The 14,161-nt window shown below is 43.8% G+C and overlaps 3 protein-coding genes across 12 annotated transcripts in view; all 3 read left to right on the forward strand.

Annotated features, from left to right (window-relative positions):
* Positions 1-14,161, forward strand: part of LOC111960691 (Friend leukemia integration 1 transcription factor) — a 124,089-nt gene that overhangs the window by 17,532 nt on the left and 92,396 nt on the right. The gene's annotated exons all lie outside the window — the stretch shown is intronic.
* LOC111960690 (RCC1 and BTB domain-containing protein 1) lies at positions 1,620-7,972 on the forward strand. Of its 4 annotated transcripts, none has more exons than XM_023982839.3 (7): positions 1,620-1,782; positions 3,750-3,827; positions 3,967-4,160; positions 5,355-5,481; positions 5,659-5,810; positions 5,941-6,071; positions 6,589-7,972. In XM_023982839.3, exons 1-7 carry the CDS (start codon positions 1,766-1,768, stop codon positions 6,727-6,729), a joined length of 840 nt encoding a protein of 279 aa, XP_023838607.3. In that variant the 5' UTR covers positions 1,620-1,765; the 3' UTR covers positions 6,730-7,972. The 4 variants fall into 4 exon arrangements, with proteins under 4 accessions (XP_023838607.3, XP_070294897.1, XP_070294903.1 ...); XM_070438796.1 differs by having other exon boundaries at positions 3,970-4,160; XM_070438802.1 differs by lacking the exon at positions 3,750-3,827 and having other exon boundaries at positions 3,970-4,160.
* The window catches only part of LOC111958103 (cytidine and dCMP deaminase domain-containing protein 1), a 9,104-nt gene continuing 3,500 nt past the window's right edge, over positions 8,558-14,161 (forward strand). The window contains exons 1-8 of the mRNA XM_023979290.2: positions 8,558-8,798; positions 9,842-9,945; positions 11,615-11,792; positions 11,884-12,246; positions 12,470-12,697; positions 13,192-13,241; positions 13,351-13,520; positions 14,036-14,157. Of these exons, the coding sequence (XP_023835058.1) occupies positions 8,675-8,798; positions 9,842-9,945; positions 11,615-11,792; positions 11,884-12,246; positions 12,470-12,697; positions 13,192-13,241; positions 13,351-13,520; positions 14,036-14,157 (1,339 nt within the window). The 5' untranslated portion in view covers positions 8,558-8,674. The remainder of the gene's footprint in view (positions 8,799-9,841; positions 9,946-11,614; positions 11,793-11,883; positions 12,247-12,469; positions 12,698-13,191; positions 13,242-13,350; positions 13,521-14,035; positions 14,158-14,161) is intronic.

The raw sequence follows: 14,161 nt of genomic DNA on the forward strand, positions 1-14,161 counted from the left end.
GAGAAAGGCCTGTAATTCATAGGTACACTTCAACTATGACAGACAAATGAGAAAAAAAATCCAGAAAATCACATTGTAGGATGTTTTATGAATTTATTTGCAAATTATGTGGAAAATAAGTATTTGGTCACCTACAAACAAGCAAGATTTCTGGCTCTCACAGACCTGTAACTTCTTCTTTAAAGAGGCTCCTTTGTCCTCCACTCGTTACCTGTATTAATGGCACCTGTTTGAACTTGTTATCAGTATAAAAGCACCTGTCCACAACCTCAAACAGTCACACTCCAAACTCCACTATGGCCAAGACCAAAGAGCTGTCAAAGGACACCAGAAACAAAATTGTAGACCTGCACCAGGCTGGAAGACTGAATCTGCAATAGGTAAGCAGCTTGGTTTGAAGAATCAACTGTGGGAGCAATTATTAGGAAATGGAAGACATACAAGACCACTGATAATCTCCCTCGATCTGGGGCTCCACGCAAGATCTCACCCCGCTGGGGGTCAAAATTATCACAAGAACGGTGAGCAAAAATCCCAGAACCACACGGGGGGACCTAGTGAATGACCTGCAGAGAGCTGGGACCAAAGTAACAAAGCCTACCATCAGTAACACACTACGCCGCCAGGGACTCAAATCCTGCAGTGCCAGACGTGTCCCCCTGCTTAAGCCAGTACATGTCCAGGCCCGTCTGAAGTTTGCTAGAGAGCATTTGGATGATCCAGAAGAAGATTGGGAGAATGTCATATGGTCAGATGAAACCAAATATAACTTTTTGGTAAAAACTCAACTCGTCGTGTTTGGAAGACAAAGAATGCTGAGTTGCATCCAAAGAACACCATACTACTGTGAAGCATGGGGTGGAAACATCATGCTTTGGGGCTGTTTTTCTGCAAAGGGACCAGGACGACTGATCCGTGTAAGGAAAGAATGAATGGGGCCATGTATCGTGAGATTTGAGTGAAAACCTCCTTCCATCAGCAAGGGCATTGAAGATGAAACGTGGCTGGGTCTTTCAGCATGACAATGATCCCAAACACACCGCCCGGGCAACGAAGGAGTGGCTTCGTAAGAAGCATTTCAAGGTCCTGGAGTGGCCTAGCCAGTCTCTAGATCTCAACCCCATAGAAATCTTTGGAGGGAGTTGAAAGTCCGTGTTGCCCAGCAACAGCCCCAAAACATCACTGCTCTAGAGGAATCTGCATGGAGGAATGGGACAAAAACCAGCAACAGTGTGTGAAGACTACAGAAAACGTTTGACCTCTGTCATTGCCAACAAAGGGTATATAACAAAGTATTGAGAAAAACTTTTGTTATTGACCAAATACTTATTTTCCACCATAATTTGCAAATAAATTAATAAAAAATCCTACAATGTGATTTTTCTGGATTTTTTTTCTCATTTTGTCTGTCATAGTTGAAGTGTACCTATGATGAAAATTACAGGCCTCTCATCTTTTTAAGTGGGAGAACTTGCACAATTGGTGGCTGACTAAATACTTTTTTGCCCCACTGTATGTCTCTGTCTGAATCGTCTACTCATGTCTACTTCAACTCAAACTAATACAAAACAGAATTGAGCCCAGAGCCTTGTTGCTGTCCACTCCCACTGTGTAAAACCCTTAAGGACTTGTCTTCCAGATCGCGTCAGGCTACGCCCACTCCCTGGCTCTAACAGACGAGGGCCTGCTGTATGCCTGGGGGGCTAACACCTACGGACAGCTGGGTACTGGCAACAAGAGCAACCAGCTCAGTCCTGTACAAATCATGGCTGAGAAGGAGAGGTAAGGGAGAGAACACACTCACAGGATTGAGATGTAGCTCTGGTGTCTACTACCGCCCACTAAAAGCCCCAGTTGATACTGTCATCTTTCAGAGACCAATGGTTAGTTCTCTTTTCTCTTCACCTTCTCTGTTGTATTCCATCCAGTATGGGTCCATACCGTAACACTGCATTGTCCAAACATTGGCTCACACACCAGATCTGGAATAATCTGTCTCTCTGAGTTTACATTATCCCTGTCACAATGAAGCAAYACTAGAATGGAGGGGAGAGATGGGGCCATTATGTTGTGGGCTGGGGTACAAATGGTTTTGACACTTGACAAGCATGAACTTTTCACTGAAAACATGCAAACCAGTTATTGGGATTTAATTRGGAATAGATCGTGGACATTTGTCATGTTCATTTCTATCTCTGAACGTTGTGTAACGTCAACACTCTCGAATGAGCCTCAGGCTGGCCTTGAGATCAAGCTACAAGACAGAGGSCACAATAAAACCAGCAATCTTCTATGTCCATGGAATACGGTCATGGCTAGATAGAATACAGTTTGTCAAAGTATAATATTTTAGCTAACCCTAACCTAATACTCCTAACCTGCTACGTTAATTCTCCTAACCTGCTGGATAAGTTRTCCTAACCTGCTGCGAAAAATCAATTCTGACATAAGCTACACTACATGACCAAAAGTATGTGGACACCTCATCCAACATCTCATTCCAAAATCATGGGCATTAATATGGACTTGGTCCCCCCTTTGTTGCTATAACAGCCTCCACTCTTCTGGGAAGGCTTTCTATTCGAGGTTGGAAGATTGCTGCGGGGACTTGCTTCCAAACTGCCACAAGCATTAGTGAGGTCGGGCAGTGATGTTGGCCGATCYGGCCTGGCTCGCAGTCTGCGTTCCAATTCATTCCAAAGGTGTTKGATGGGMTTGAGGTCAGGGCTCTGTGCAGGCCAGACAAGTTCTTCCACACCGATCTTGACAAGCCATTTCTGTATGGAACTCGCTTTGTGCCTGGGGGTATTGTCATGCTGAAACAGGAAAGGGCCTTCCACAAAGTTGSGAGCACAGAATGGTCTAGAATGTCATTGTATGCTGTAGTGTTAAGATTTCCCGTCACTGGAACTAAGGGGCCAAGCCCCAACCATGGAAAAACAGCTCCAGACCATTATTCCTCTTCCACCAAACTTTACAGTTGACACTATCCATTGGGACAGGTAGCTTTGTCCTGGCATCTGCCAAACCKAGATTCGTCCACCTGACTGCCAGATGGTGAAGCATMATTCATCACTCCAGAGAACGCATTTCTGCTGCTCCAGAGTCTAATGACGCTCCAGTTGACGCTTGGCATTGCGCATGGTGATCTTAGGCTTGTGTGTGGCTGTTCGGCCATAGAAACCCATTTCATGAAGCTCCRGATGAACAGTTATTGTGCTGATGTTGCTTCCAGWGGCAGTTTGGAACTCGGTAGTGAGTGTTGCAACCAAGGACAGATGATTTTTACGCACTACARGCTTCAGCACTCGGCAGTCCCGTTCTGTGAGCTTGTGTGGCCTACCACTTCGCGGCTGAGCCGTTGTTGCTCCTAGGCGTTTCCACTTCACTATAATAACAGCACTTACAGTTGACTTGAGCAGCTCTAGCAGTGCAGAAATTTGACGAACTGACTTGTTGGAAAGGTGGCGTCCTATGACAGTGCCAAGGTTGAAAGTCACGGAGCTCTTCATTCTACTGCRAATGTTTGTCTATGGAGATTGCATGGCTGTGTGCTCGATTTTTATACACCTGTCAGCAACAGGTGTGGCTGAAATGGCCAAATCCACTAATTCCAAATCCACTAATTCCATATACTTTAGTACATATAGTGTACATCCCATCTAGTTAAATTCATGGAACACCAGTGACTTCAGCAGTGTCCTGTCATTCTTCCTTCTCTTTTTCTGTTTCCTGTCTTCGTCTTAAAGGGGAGAGGGAGAGAGGCCCGCTGTAGGCAGCAAAAGGACAASGGAAAACACTGAAGAGGCGTGGCACAGAGAGACAGAGTAGGGAGACGTGTAAAGAAACAATGCACTCAAGAATCACAGAATTTCTTATAGCGGTCAAAAGACACAGGAGAGTACTGTTACTTGGTAGAGTGTGTGTGTGTGTGTGTGTGTAACACACTCCCTCCCTCCCCCCCAGCAGGATAGTGGAGATTGCGGCGTGCCACTCCACACACACATCTGCCTGTAAGACCCAGAGCGGCCAGGTGTACATGTGGGGCCAGTGTAGGGGTCAATCCATCGTGCTGCCACACCTCACACARTTCTCCTGCACTGARGACGTCTTCGCCTGCTTCGCTACGCCGTCTGTCATGTGGAGGCTACTCTCCATGGGTGAGTTAATTTAATCACTTATTCAATGTTATTTAAAGGTGCAGTATGTAACTTGGTTATAATGTGTGATTTTTATAATTTTTTTCTGATCTCTAAGTAGGTTCCCCTAACCCAGTGCTTCTCAATTATTTTCTGTTACGCCCCCCTAGGAAGAAGTAAACATTTCGCGCCCCCCCAACTCTCCGCCGCTACTGTAAATAGTATCATTTGTCTATAAAATTGTTATAGGTACACCTCTGCATAACATTGTATCCTTATTAACATTAAGAAAAACTAAAAAAGAAAGAAATATAGATCAACTTACAACAAAGAATAACTTTATTAACATTGTTTTTTAGTCTGTAACAAAAAAGACTTAAAGTGCATCACTTTGCCTGAAAAAAAAAAAATTTCAACCCTTATTTAAACTAATTTTTTTGACCATTAGATACTGAAAAATAAAATATAATCAATAAATAATAATAAATTCAAATTGATCAGCAACATTAACTCAGAGACACAATATATGAAACACTTTAACTTATAAAACAAAAATGAATAAAACAATTTGTGCTGATTTTTTTTTATCAAAATGAGGAAGTCAGGATTAATGGCTACAATGAGAACGGTTTAGCAAAGCGGGACGATTGTTGGCAATATTCGGCACGTTTTCGCTGAAAAAACTCAGCGGCTTATCAGCGTGATTGGGGTGTAATGTCTTTAAGTGACGCCTTCATTTATTTTGGCTTCATGCTGTCCGCTGCCAACATTTTAGACACAGTAAACATACCGGTCTTTTCTCCTCTCCCACCGTAGTCACAGTGAAGCCAAGCGCTACGTACGCGTCGTCATATTTCCTCGTCTTAGCTTTCGGGAGACTACTTTGTCTCATTATCTCCGTCTCTCTCCGCCTTCTTTTCATCCCTGTTAAATATTTTTCCATGGTGTCTCTTAAGGGTTTGTTATCTGCACTTCATGATCTCCTGCTCTGTGCTGTGTGCTCTTGTTCGGTGCAAAAAAAACCTACTCCCTGCGGCAAAAAAAAGCATGTTCCCCGGGGTCACACGCGCCCCCCCTGGCATCGCTCCGAGCCCCCCCAGGGGGGCGCGCCCCACTATTTGAGAAGGACTGCCCTAACCAATGGTCTAGGATAACCCTCTCTTACACACACACACACACCATGATTCCCAGCTAAGGCGTTGTGTTCTGTCGTAGAGCATGATGACTTCCTGACTGTGGCCCAGTCTCTGAGGAAAGAGTTCGACAGCCCTGAGACGGCCGACCTCAAGTTCAGCGTGGACGGGAAATACATCCACGTACACAAGGCTGTGCTCAAGATCCGGTATGTGAATTTTAGTCCCCCCAAAATATTTGTATTATACTGCTGAAGCAAGCACACACATTGTCTTTAAGAAATGTAGCTTTTCTAGTTTTAGCCTTTCCAATAGGACCAACCAGGTACAATAAAACCTGTCTATAGACGTAACACGACAACATAAGTGTCCATTGTTTCTGTCAGGTGTGAACACTTCCGCTCCATGTTCCAGTCCCACTGGACAGAGGACATGAAGGAGGTGATTGAGATCGACCAGTTCTCCTACCCRGTCTACCGCTCCTTCTTGGAGTTCCTCTACACTGACAACGTAGACCTGCCCCCAGAGGACGCCATCGGTGAGTTGGACTGAAGCAGGAATCCTGTTTAGGATCCATACAGACTCCAGACTCAAAACAAATMACTTTATTGAGTTAAAGTCCATCCATAGGAAAGCCGCTGTGTGTACGAACTATGTCTCTGTTTCAGGGCTGTTGGACCTGGCCACATCCTACTGTGAGAACCGTCTGAAACGTCTGTGTCAACACATCATTAAGAGAGGCATCACCGTGGAGAACGCCTTCTCTCTGCTCTCTGCCGCCGTGCGATACGACGCTGAGGTGAGACACACTGTGACAGAGTGTCACTACTAAGGGTTAACCACTCAAATGCTTACTGGTTACCACAAGCTTCTTGAGGCTGCCTTCTACGAGAGACGTTAGCCATGTCATTATGGACATATTAGTCAGATGACCTTGTATACCATCTTATACATATTTAGGTACTGTATACCAGGGGTAGGCAACTAGATTCAGCCGCGGGCCAATTTTTTTTTTTTATGCGTAGCGGATGGTCGGGGGTGCTGGAACATAATTATAAGTTGTACTCTACAAATTGGATAAAACTAAGCCCCAAAATAGATTTGATTTGAAAATAACAAAGATACCTTGATTACCTTACGTTAAGCTGTTTTTTTTTTCTGAATTCCTGGTGACTTTAGTCTTTTCTGACCCAAAACTAAGGGGGCCCCAAAAAATTACATGGGGGCCAGTTTTGGCCCGCGGGCCGCTTGTTGCTGACCTGCTGTATACTGTACCCTTGTTCATACTGTGACTGGATGTGATCGCTTCCCTGTAGGACCTGGAGGAGTTCTGCTTCAAGTTCTGTGTGAACCACCTGACAGAGGTGACCCAGACTGCAGCATTCTGGCAGATCGATGGCAACATGCTCAAAGAGTTCATCTGCAGAGCCAGCCGRTGTGGGGCCTTCAAAAACTGACTGACCACTAACCAGCCCCGAAGGAAGGACGAGGAAAGGGCTAGCATGAACTGGTTTGGCTTGACACTACTTGGCCATGGTAGAAAGGACAAAGAAGGAAATGGTATGAACWTGGAAACGGCTAGCTTGAACCGGATCTCTAAATTGCCATATTATTCATCCATTGAGACAATGTCTGGAGTGGTCATCTGGRGWGGTCATCWGGTGACTATGGCTCACCTCCAGTTACACAGCCAAAGAAGCCAAAGCCAGTCCCTGCCTATGCACCTAATATTCCACGCGGACAGGTGGCACTGTGGGGAGGAAGTTCCTTTACCAGTCAAAACAGTGACATCAGAGTTCGTTGTCTGTCACTGCATGTTTACAAACCTGCTAAATGGCATCAGACTACTCAGTTAGCGTCAGTTTAATTGGAGGACCATAGATCTAGCTTAAGATGGACACTGTTACATGCCTGACAATGTCTGGTGGCAGGGGATGGCAGTCAACCCCCCCCCCCGATTGCAGATTATTATTATATATTTTTTTGCATCAAAGTTGTGTACTTTGCTCTACTGTTGAAGGGTTGGATGTAGCTGGCCAGAAATATATTTTACAGGGTTTATGGTTCAGAGCCTGTGGATGTTTTGAGGAAATGACAGTTTCAATATGATTTGTAATATGCTGTGTACTGACAAAGTAGAGCAGAGCTTGTCATTTATTCATTCAGGCACGTTAATTCTCGAGACTTGAGATGAKCATGGTGATGCAATGCAACAATGAGCAGGAACTTGGTTTTCAACTCTTCAGTTCTTTTACCAGACAGAAAACAAAACATTTGGACCATATACAACTTGTTACTCTGTGTGAAKTRTTTTATTCTTACAAAAATAGATATCTACATTTTTTACTATTATTGCATTCCTTTGGTTGAGATTACCTACCCCTCCACCCCAGCATTTCCAATCATTCTGCTGCTTTGAATATTGTTTTAATGGTTTAACGTTCATTACTACATTCTAATTTACTTTGAAGCGAGTGTTTGTACTGAAATTTAAATTCAACGCATTGTACTCTTATTATTCTTTTTTCAAAAATAATTTGTTGCTTATGTTTTATTTTTGCGATTACATTTATTTTTGAAATATTTACAATTATTTAGGATGGAAACAGTTGATATTGGTGCCACAATTCTCAACATGTTTATCGACTTGCAAGTCATGAGATGCAACCACTTTGAAATAAACAAAACTACATTATTGTATACATTTCTGGATGATGCAATAGAAATGACTTCAAATATTCTTGTTTTGAACATTCATATGAGCAATGACAGATAATTACAAACATGTCCTTATGCTGCCATGTAGAGGCCATCACATACATTCTCTAATCCTAGAGACACTAGCCTAATGAATACCACTTTTATTATAAACTGGGAGGGTTGAGCCCTGAATGCTGATTGGCTGACAGCTGTGGTATATCATACCCTATACCACGGGTATGATATAACATTTATTTTTACTGCTCTAATTACGTTGGTAACCAGTTTATAATAGCAATAAGGTACCTCAGGGGTTTGTGATGTATGGCCAATGTACCACGGCCAAGGGCTGTGTTCAGGCATTTCGTTGTGCCTAAGAACAGCCCTTAGGTGTGGTACCTCCACGGGCCTTATTGCTTAAGATTATCACGTCATGAATGAAATGACATACTAATAATGGAATGCAGATGTAATCTAACAATAGTTTTTTAATTGCAACCAAGAATGCAGAACATTTACAACAAACACACTGCGTTTGACCGTTCTGGGGGTTGGGTGCAAGACAAGCTCCGCCTATTTGTTCCACGTCAGAAGATATAGGAAGAAGCCTAGCTTAGCTGTTCAGAAACCTACAACATCAAATCATCATACGTATTTGCCTTGTCTGGTGACGTTCGCTACATTTTACATTCAATTGATTGAATGGCAACGACGGATACTGTACAGTCGAACCAATATTTGAAACCAACCTGTGCCGCTTCATGCAACTGTAAAGGATATCGCGATGTAAGGGAAGCCAGCACACAAACCGACACCAAAGTACAAGGTGAGACTACTGCGCTGTCAGTTACTGGCGAGTTGACAGCTTGACAGAGAATGCTGCGAATGTTTTTACTGTTCGATATAATATTGCTACTCACACGGAATAATGAGCTTTGAGGCATATTAAAAATAAAGACGTGTCACCGTCTAGGCTTTTATTAGTTTGAACCCACACGTCTGTAACCTACGTAGTGGCTGTCTAGAAACGTCCAAACGGGATCCTTGTGACGTCCCAACTGTCTGACGTCACCCCATTGAAGTTTCTTATTTTTGTATTTTTTATTAACAAATATCAACAAAAGAGGAATAGTCACATGCAAACAAGCATACAAACAATTTACATTGCCAGGAATCCTAAACAAACAAATCATATTCATGAATAATACAAGTTTGGAATTGCCTTTTTGTTTTTCATTTTAGGTATAGTGCCATATTGTTTAAACTCATTTATAAAGTGAAAAAAGTTAGGTTTTGAATTAGAACATTTGTGAATATGAAATTTACCTAGTATTATTAGCAGTTTAATTAAATATACTACATCTTTGTCAGAATTTCTGAAATGTATCATTATATCAAAACCATTAAATAGTACAACCGGTCCTATTTTTTTTTGTTGTTGTAACAATTCTGTCACCCCATTGAAGTTGAAACTTAAATGGTAGCTTTTTCGGGTAGTGATGTTCCAAGGATAACGTGACTGGTTCTGCAAAGAGGTCTTGAGCTTTATGGCACCGGACAGGTAAGCTGGGCTTGCTCTGTAATAGTAGGGTTGCTGGATCAAGCATCCGTTTGGTTGTTCTCCCCTATGAATGCCAGAGTCACATACATGTTTTGAAGAGAAATGTACTGGCCAACAGTTTCACATTCTATGTCAGTGCTCCAGAGTTGGTGGGAAGAGGAAGCAAATGTCTGCCCAATGTTTGCTTTAACCTAAATAATTTCTTTGAGCTCAATGTGTTATCACTTGGGAGCAGCAAAGATCTAGTGGACAAAAAACTCACTAGCCTTCCCTGTTTGTAATCCTGTTTTTCTATGGTGTGTTTTTAGGTCATGGACCCAGGCTGTCCAAGGTTAACCTCTTCACCCTGCTCAGTTTATGGATGGAACTTTTCCCCAAGGAGGAACCAGAAGACATAAAGCAGAATGACTTTGTAAGTTTGACCTACAGTGCARTCAGAATGTATTTAGACCCCTTCCCCTTTTCCACATTTTGTTATGTTACAGCCTTTTCCCCTCATCAATCTACACACAACACCCCATAATAACAAAGTGAAAACAGGCTAAGTATTCAGACCCTTTGCTATGAGACTTGAAATTGAGCTCAGGTGCATCCTATTTCCATCGATCATCCATGAGATGTTTCTACAACTTGATTGGAATCTACCTGTGGTAAATTCAATTGATTGGACATGATTTGGAAAAGCACACACCTGTCTATATAAGGTCCCACAGTTGACTGTGCATTTCAGAGCAAAAAGCCATGAGGTCAAAGGAATTGTCCATAGAGTTCAGAGACAGGATTGTGTCGAGGCACAGATCTGTGGAAGGGTACCAAAACATTTCTGCAGCATTGAAGGTCCCCAAGAACACAGTGGCCTCCATCATTCTATCATTTTTTAAAATATATTTTACCTTTTATTTAACTAGGCAAGTCAGTTAAGAACAAATTCTTATTCACAATGACGGCCTAGGAACAGTGGGTTAACTGCCTTGTTCAGGGGCAGAATTAKATTTTTTACCTTGTCAGCTGGATTCGATCTTGCGACCTTTCGGTTACTAGTCCAACGCTCTAACCTGCCGACCCATTCTTAAATGGAAGAAGTTTGTAATCACCACGACTCTTCCTAGAGCTGGGCGCTCGGCCAAACTGAGCAATCGGGGGGATAAGGGCCTTGGCCAGGGAGGTGACCAAGAACCCGATGGTCACTCTGACAGAGCTCCAAAGTTCCTCTGTGGAGATGGGAGAACCTTCCAGAAGGACAACCATCTCATCATCACTCTATCAATCAGGCCTTTATGGTAGAGTGGCCAGGCGGAAGCCACTCAYCCCACTTGGAGTTTGCCAAAAGGCACATAAAGGACTCTCAGACAATGAGAAACAAGATTTTCTGGTCTGATAAAACCAAGCCTGAATTATTTGGCCTGAATGCAAAGCATCACGTCTGGATGAAACCTGGCACCATCCCTACGGTGAAGAGTGGATCTGCAGAGAAGAATGTGAGAAACTCTCCGAATACAGGTGTGCCAAGCTTGTAGCGTCATACCCAAGAAGACTTGAGGCTGTAATTGCTGTCAAAGGTGCTTCTACAAAGGTCTGAAAACTTATGTAAATGTGATATATATATATATTTTTTTTAATACATTTGCAAACATTTCTAAAAACCTGCTTTTGCTTTGTCAACATGGGGTATTGTGTGTAGATTGATGAAGTACATTTATTTAAATATCTATTTTAGAATAAGGCTGTGATGTGGAAAAAGTCAAGGGGTCTTAATACTTTCTGAATGCACTGTGTAGCGGCCATTACATATTGTTGTTAGAACGTTGGGCCAGTAACCGAAAGGTCGCTAGTTTGAATACCCGAGCCAACAAGGTGAATAATCTGTTGATGTGCCCTTGAGCAAGGCACTTAACCCTAATTTGCTCCAGGGGCGCCGTACTACTATGGCTGACCCTATAAAACAACACATTTCACTGCACCTATCAGGTGTATGTGTCAATTWWTWTTTTWTTTTTWATAGATAACATGCACTAAATGACCATATTGAGCATCATCAATTATATGATATGCATCATCTCCTGTCTGTTTCTGTGTGTCAGACGCGGGGTACAGGCCTGGTGGTGGTTCGGGACCAGAGGGTGGTGGGTCTCCACTGCTCCGGTCCAGAGCTCCACGTGGGGCAGGTAGCTGTGATCAGACACGGGCCCAGGCTGGCTGCCTCAGACCTCTACTTCTCTAGGAGACCCTGCGCTACCTGCCTCAAGATGCTTATCAATGGTGAGGAGATATATACATATACATACACACACACACACACACAGAGAGAGAGGTCACTTGTAATGTCTTGTCTCTTGTCTGTCATCTCCAGCTGGGGTGAGCCGCATCTCCTTCTGGCCTGGTGACCCTGAGATGAGTCTGCTAGCGGTCAGGCCTAATGGGACGGACTCCACTTCCCAGGAGGCCATGCTGGACGCCATTGCGTCCGAGAAGCTGAAGTCCAACAGCCGGCCCCACATCAGTGTGGTGGTGCAGCCCGTGGCCCCCGGCCTGCAGCAGTTTGTGGAGGAGACCTCCAGGGGGTGTGACTTCATGGCGAGGGTGTCGGGGGACGACCCCGAATTGGACGCCGGGGACTTCTACTGGAAGCAGAGGAGACGGAACCTGGACACTTTCTCCAAAGAGTTCCTAATCCCACACGATCAGTGCCACCGTGACATTCTCACCAAAATAGGTCCGTAGTACAATCATTCAATCATACTTGTTAGCTAGCTTGTGTTCACCGGTTAGCTGTATTTGGGCTATATTGGTATACTTGGGCTATACTCAAGATGGGTAGGTTTGAGGATCTCTTTTGCTCAAGAGGCCACGTGCCACGCCATCTGTTGTGTAGATCCTGTTAAATGAATGGTAAACATACTGTTTATAGATGAGGATTTGACACTGTTTTGCTACAGGTCTGGAGAACTTCTGCATGGAGCCGTACTTCTCCAACCTGCGTCAGAACATGAGGGAGCTGGTRGGMGTTCTGGCCTCAGTAGCTGCTAGRGTGCCTCTTCTCCAGCATGGCTTCTACAGGAAGGACTCCCAGCCTGCAACCTCGGAGCAGCCCCAGCCTCAGGGGGTGTCCCAGGAAATTGCCAGACACTGCATCGTACAGGCCAGACTGTTGGCCTACAGAACAGGTACCTGAAATATCTGTTTAGTAGTCTATATACTAGCCAGATTACTCATTCAAACTAGGAAGTCATTTTGTAAATATGACATGTCACCACATTTTGTGGGGAATCACATAAAGGAGTACCAGGCAATTAAAAATTGTAGGAGAGAAGACTATTGTTATGACGAGACTATTGTTATGACATAACGTCCCATGGTTGACTGCACGTTTGTTGGAGAGATGTGTTGCCCTGGGMGGGTATCGGGTGTCCGATGAACAGAAAGTATCCCAAAAGACATTCTAGTTTCATTAGTGGTTAGCGACAGCTGCTATGAAAAGGAGTTCTTTGATTGGTTGGTCAGCCGATCACTCAAGAAATCAACATTTAATTTTTTGAAAGGGTTAATTATATGTTCATGTTTTAAGGCTAACAGGACAAACTGTGATGGGTGGTTCAACCTGTCTGAAGGTTGAAACAGATGAACATGTCTGAGTGTTACTTGTTTGTTGATATTCCAGAGGACCCTAAGGTTGGGGTTGGTGCTGTCATTTGGGCAGAAGGGAAATCAGTGAGTAAACCATTGTTGTYTTTTCTAAGCTCATAACTATACATGAATATTATGTATTTTGAATAAGGTCAAACTGGCATTCACTGTGTTCTGTGCTCACCTGTTTTAGGGTGGTTGTGATGGCACGGGGCGGCTGTACCTGGTGGGTTGTGGGTACAACGCCTACCCAGTGGGCTCAGAGTACGGAGAGTACCCCCAGATGGACAACAAACAGCAGGACCGCCAGAGGAGGAAGTACCGCTACATCATCCACGCTGAGCAYAACGCACTCACCTTCAGGTCAGGAGGAGAGGGAAGACATGGGCTCCATCTCAATACTCCTAAGTGACTTCCTCCCCTTATATCCACCCTTCATCTCCACTGATATGAGAGGACAGTATACAGACGTAGGAGCTTAATTGCAGCAACAGGAAATGTGGATTATAATTAATGGACATTTTTGTAGGTTTTGATACATTTTTCGTAAGGTATTGACATTTTTWAAGTGGAATTGGCAAACTGCAGAAGCCTTTTTAAACCTCAAATACACTACACATTTTACATTTCTTGCCTTGCGGGAACATTTTTCTGCAACAGGGTGATCAAATTAAGATCCTACATCTGTAYATGAAGGAAATACAGGGAATGTGTACATGGGTATATTTGCTCTCGACCTGTCCAGTCCTTACAGGTCAGCGGAGATGGCAGAGAGGAAGCAAGGAGGTACATCCGAGAAATCGGACCAGGGGGCAGGAATTAGTAGCTGGGCATGAGGATTTATGACGTAAATAAATGTGATTGACTGTCGTTTCTAGGAGTGACGAGATCCGCGAGGAGGAGAACACCATGCTGTTTGTGACTAAGTGTCCGTGTGATGAGTGTGTCCCTCTGATCCGAGGAGCTGGGATCAAGCAGATCTACACCACTGACCTGGACAGCGG

This window comes from Salvelinus sp. IW2-2015, linkage group LG4p (assembly GCF_002910315.2).
Source record: "Salvelinus sp. IW2-2015 linkage group LG4p, ASM291031v2, whole genome shotgun sequence".
NCBI classification, from domain to species: domain Eukaryota; kingdom Metazoa; phylum Chordata; class Actinopteri; order Salmoniformes; family Salmonidae; genus Salvelinus; species Salvelinus sp. IW2-2015.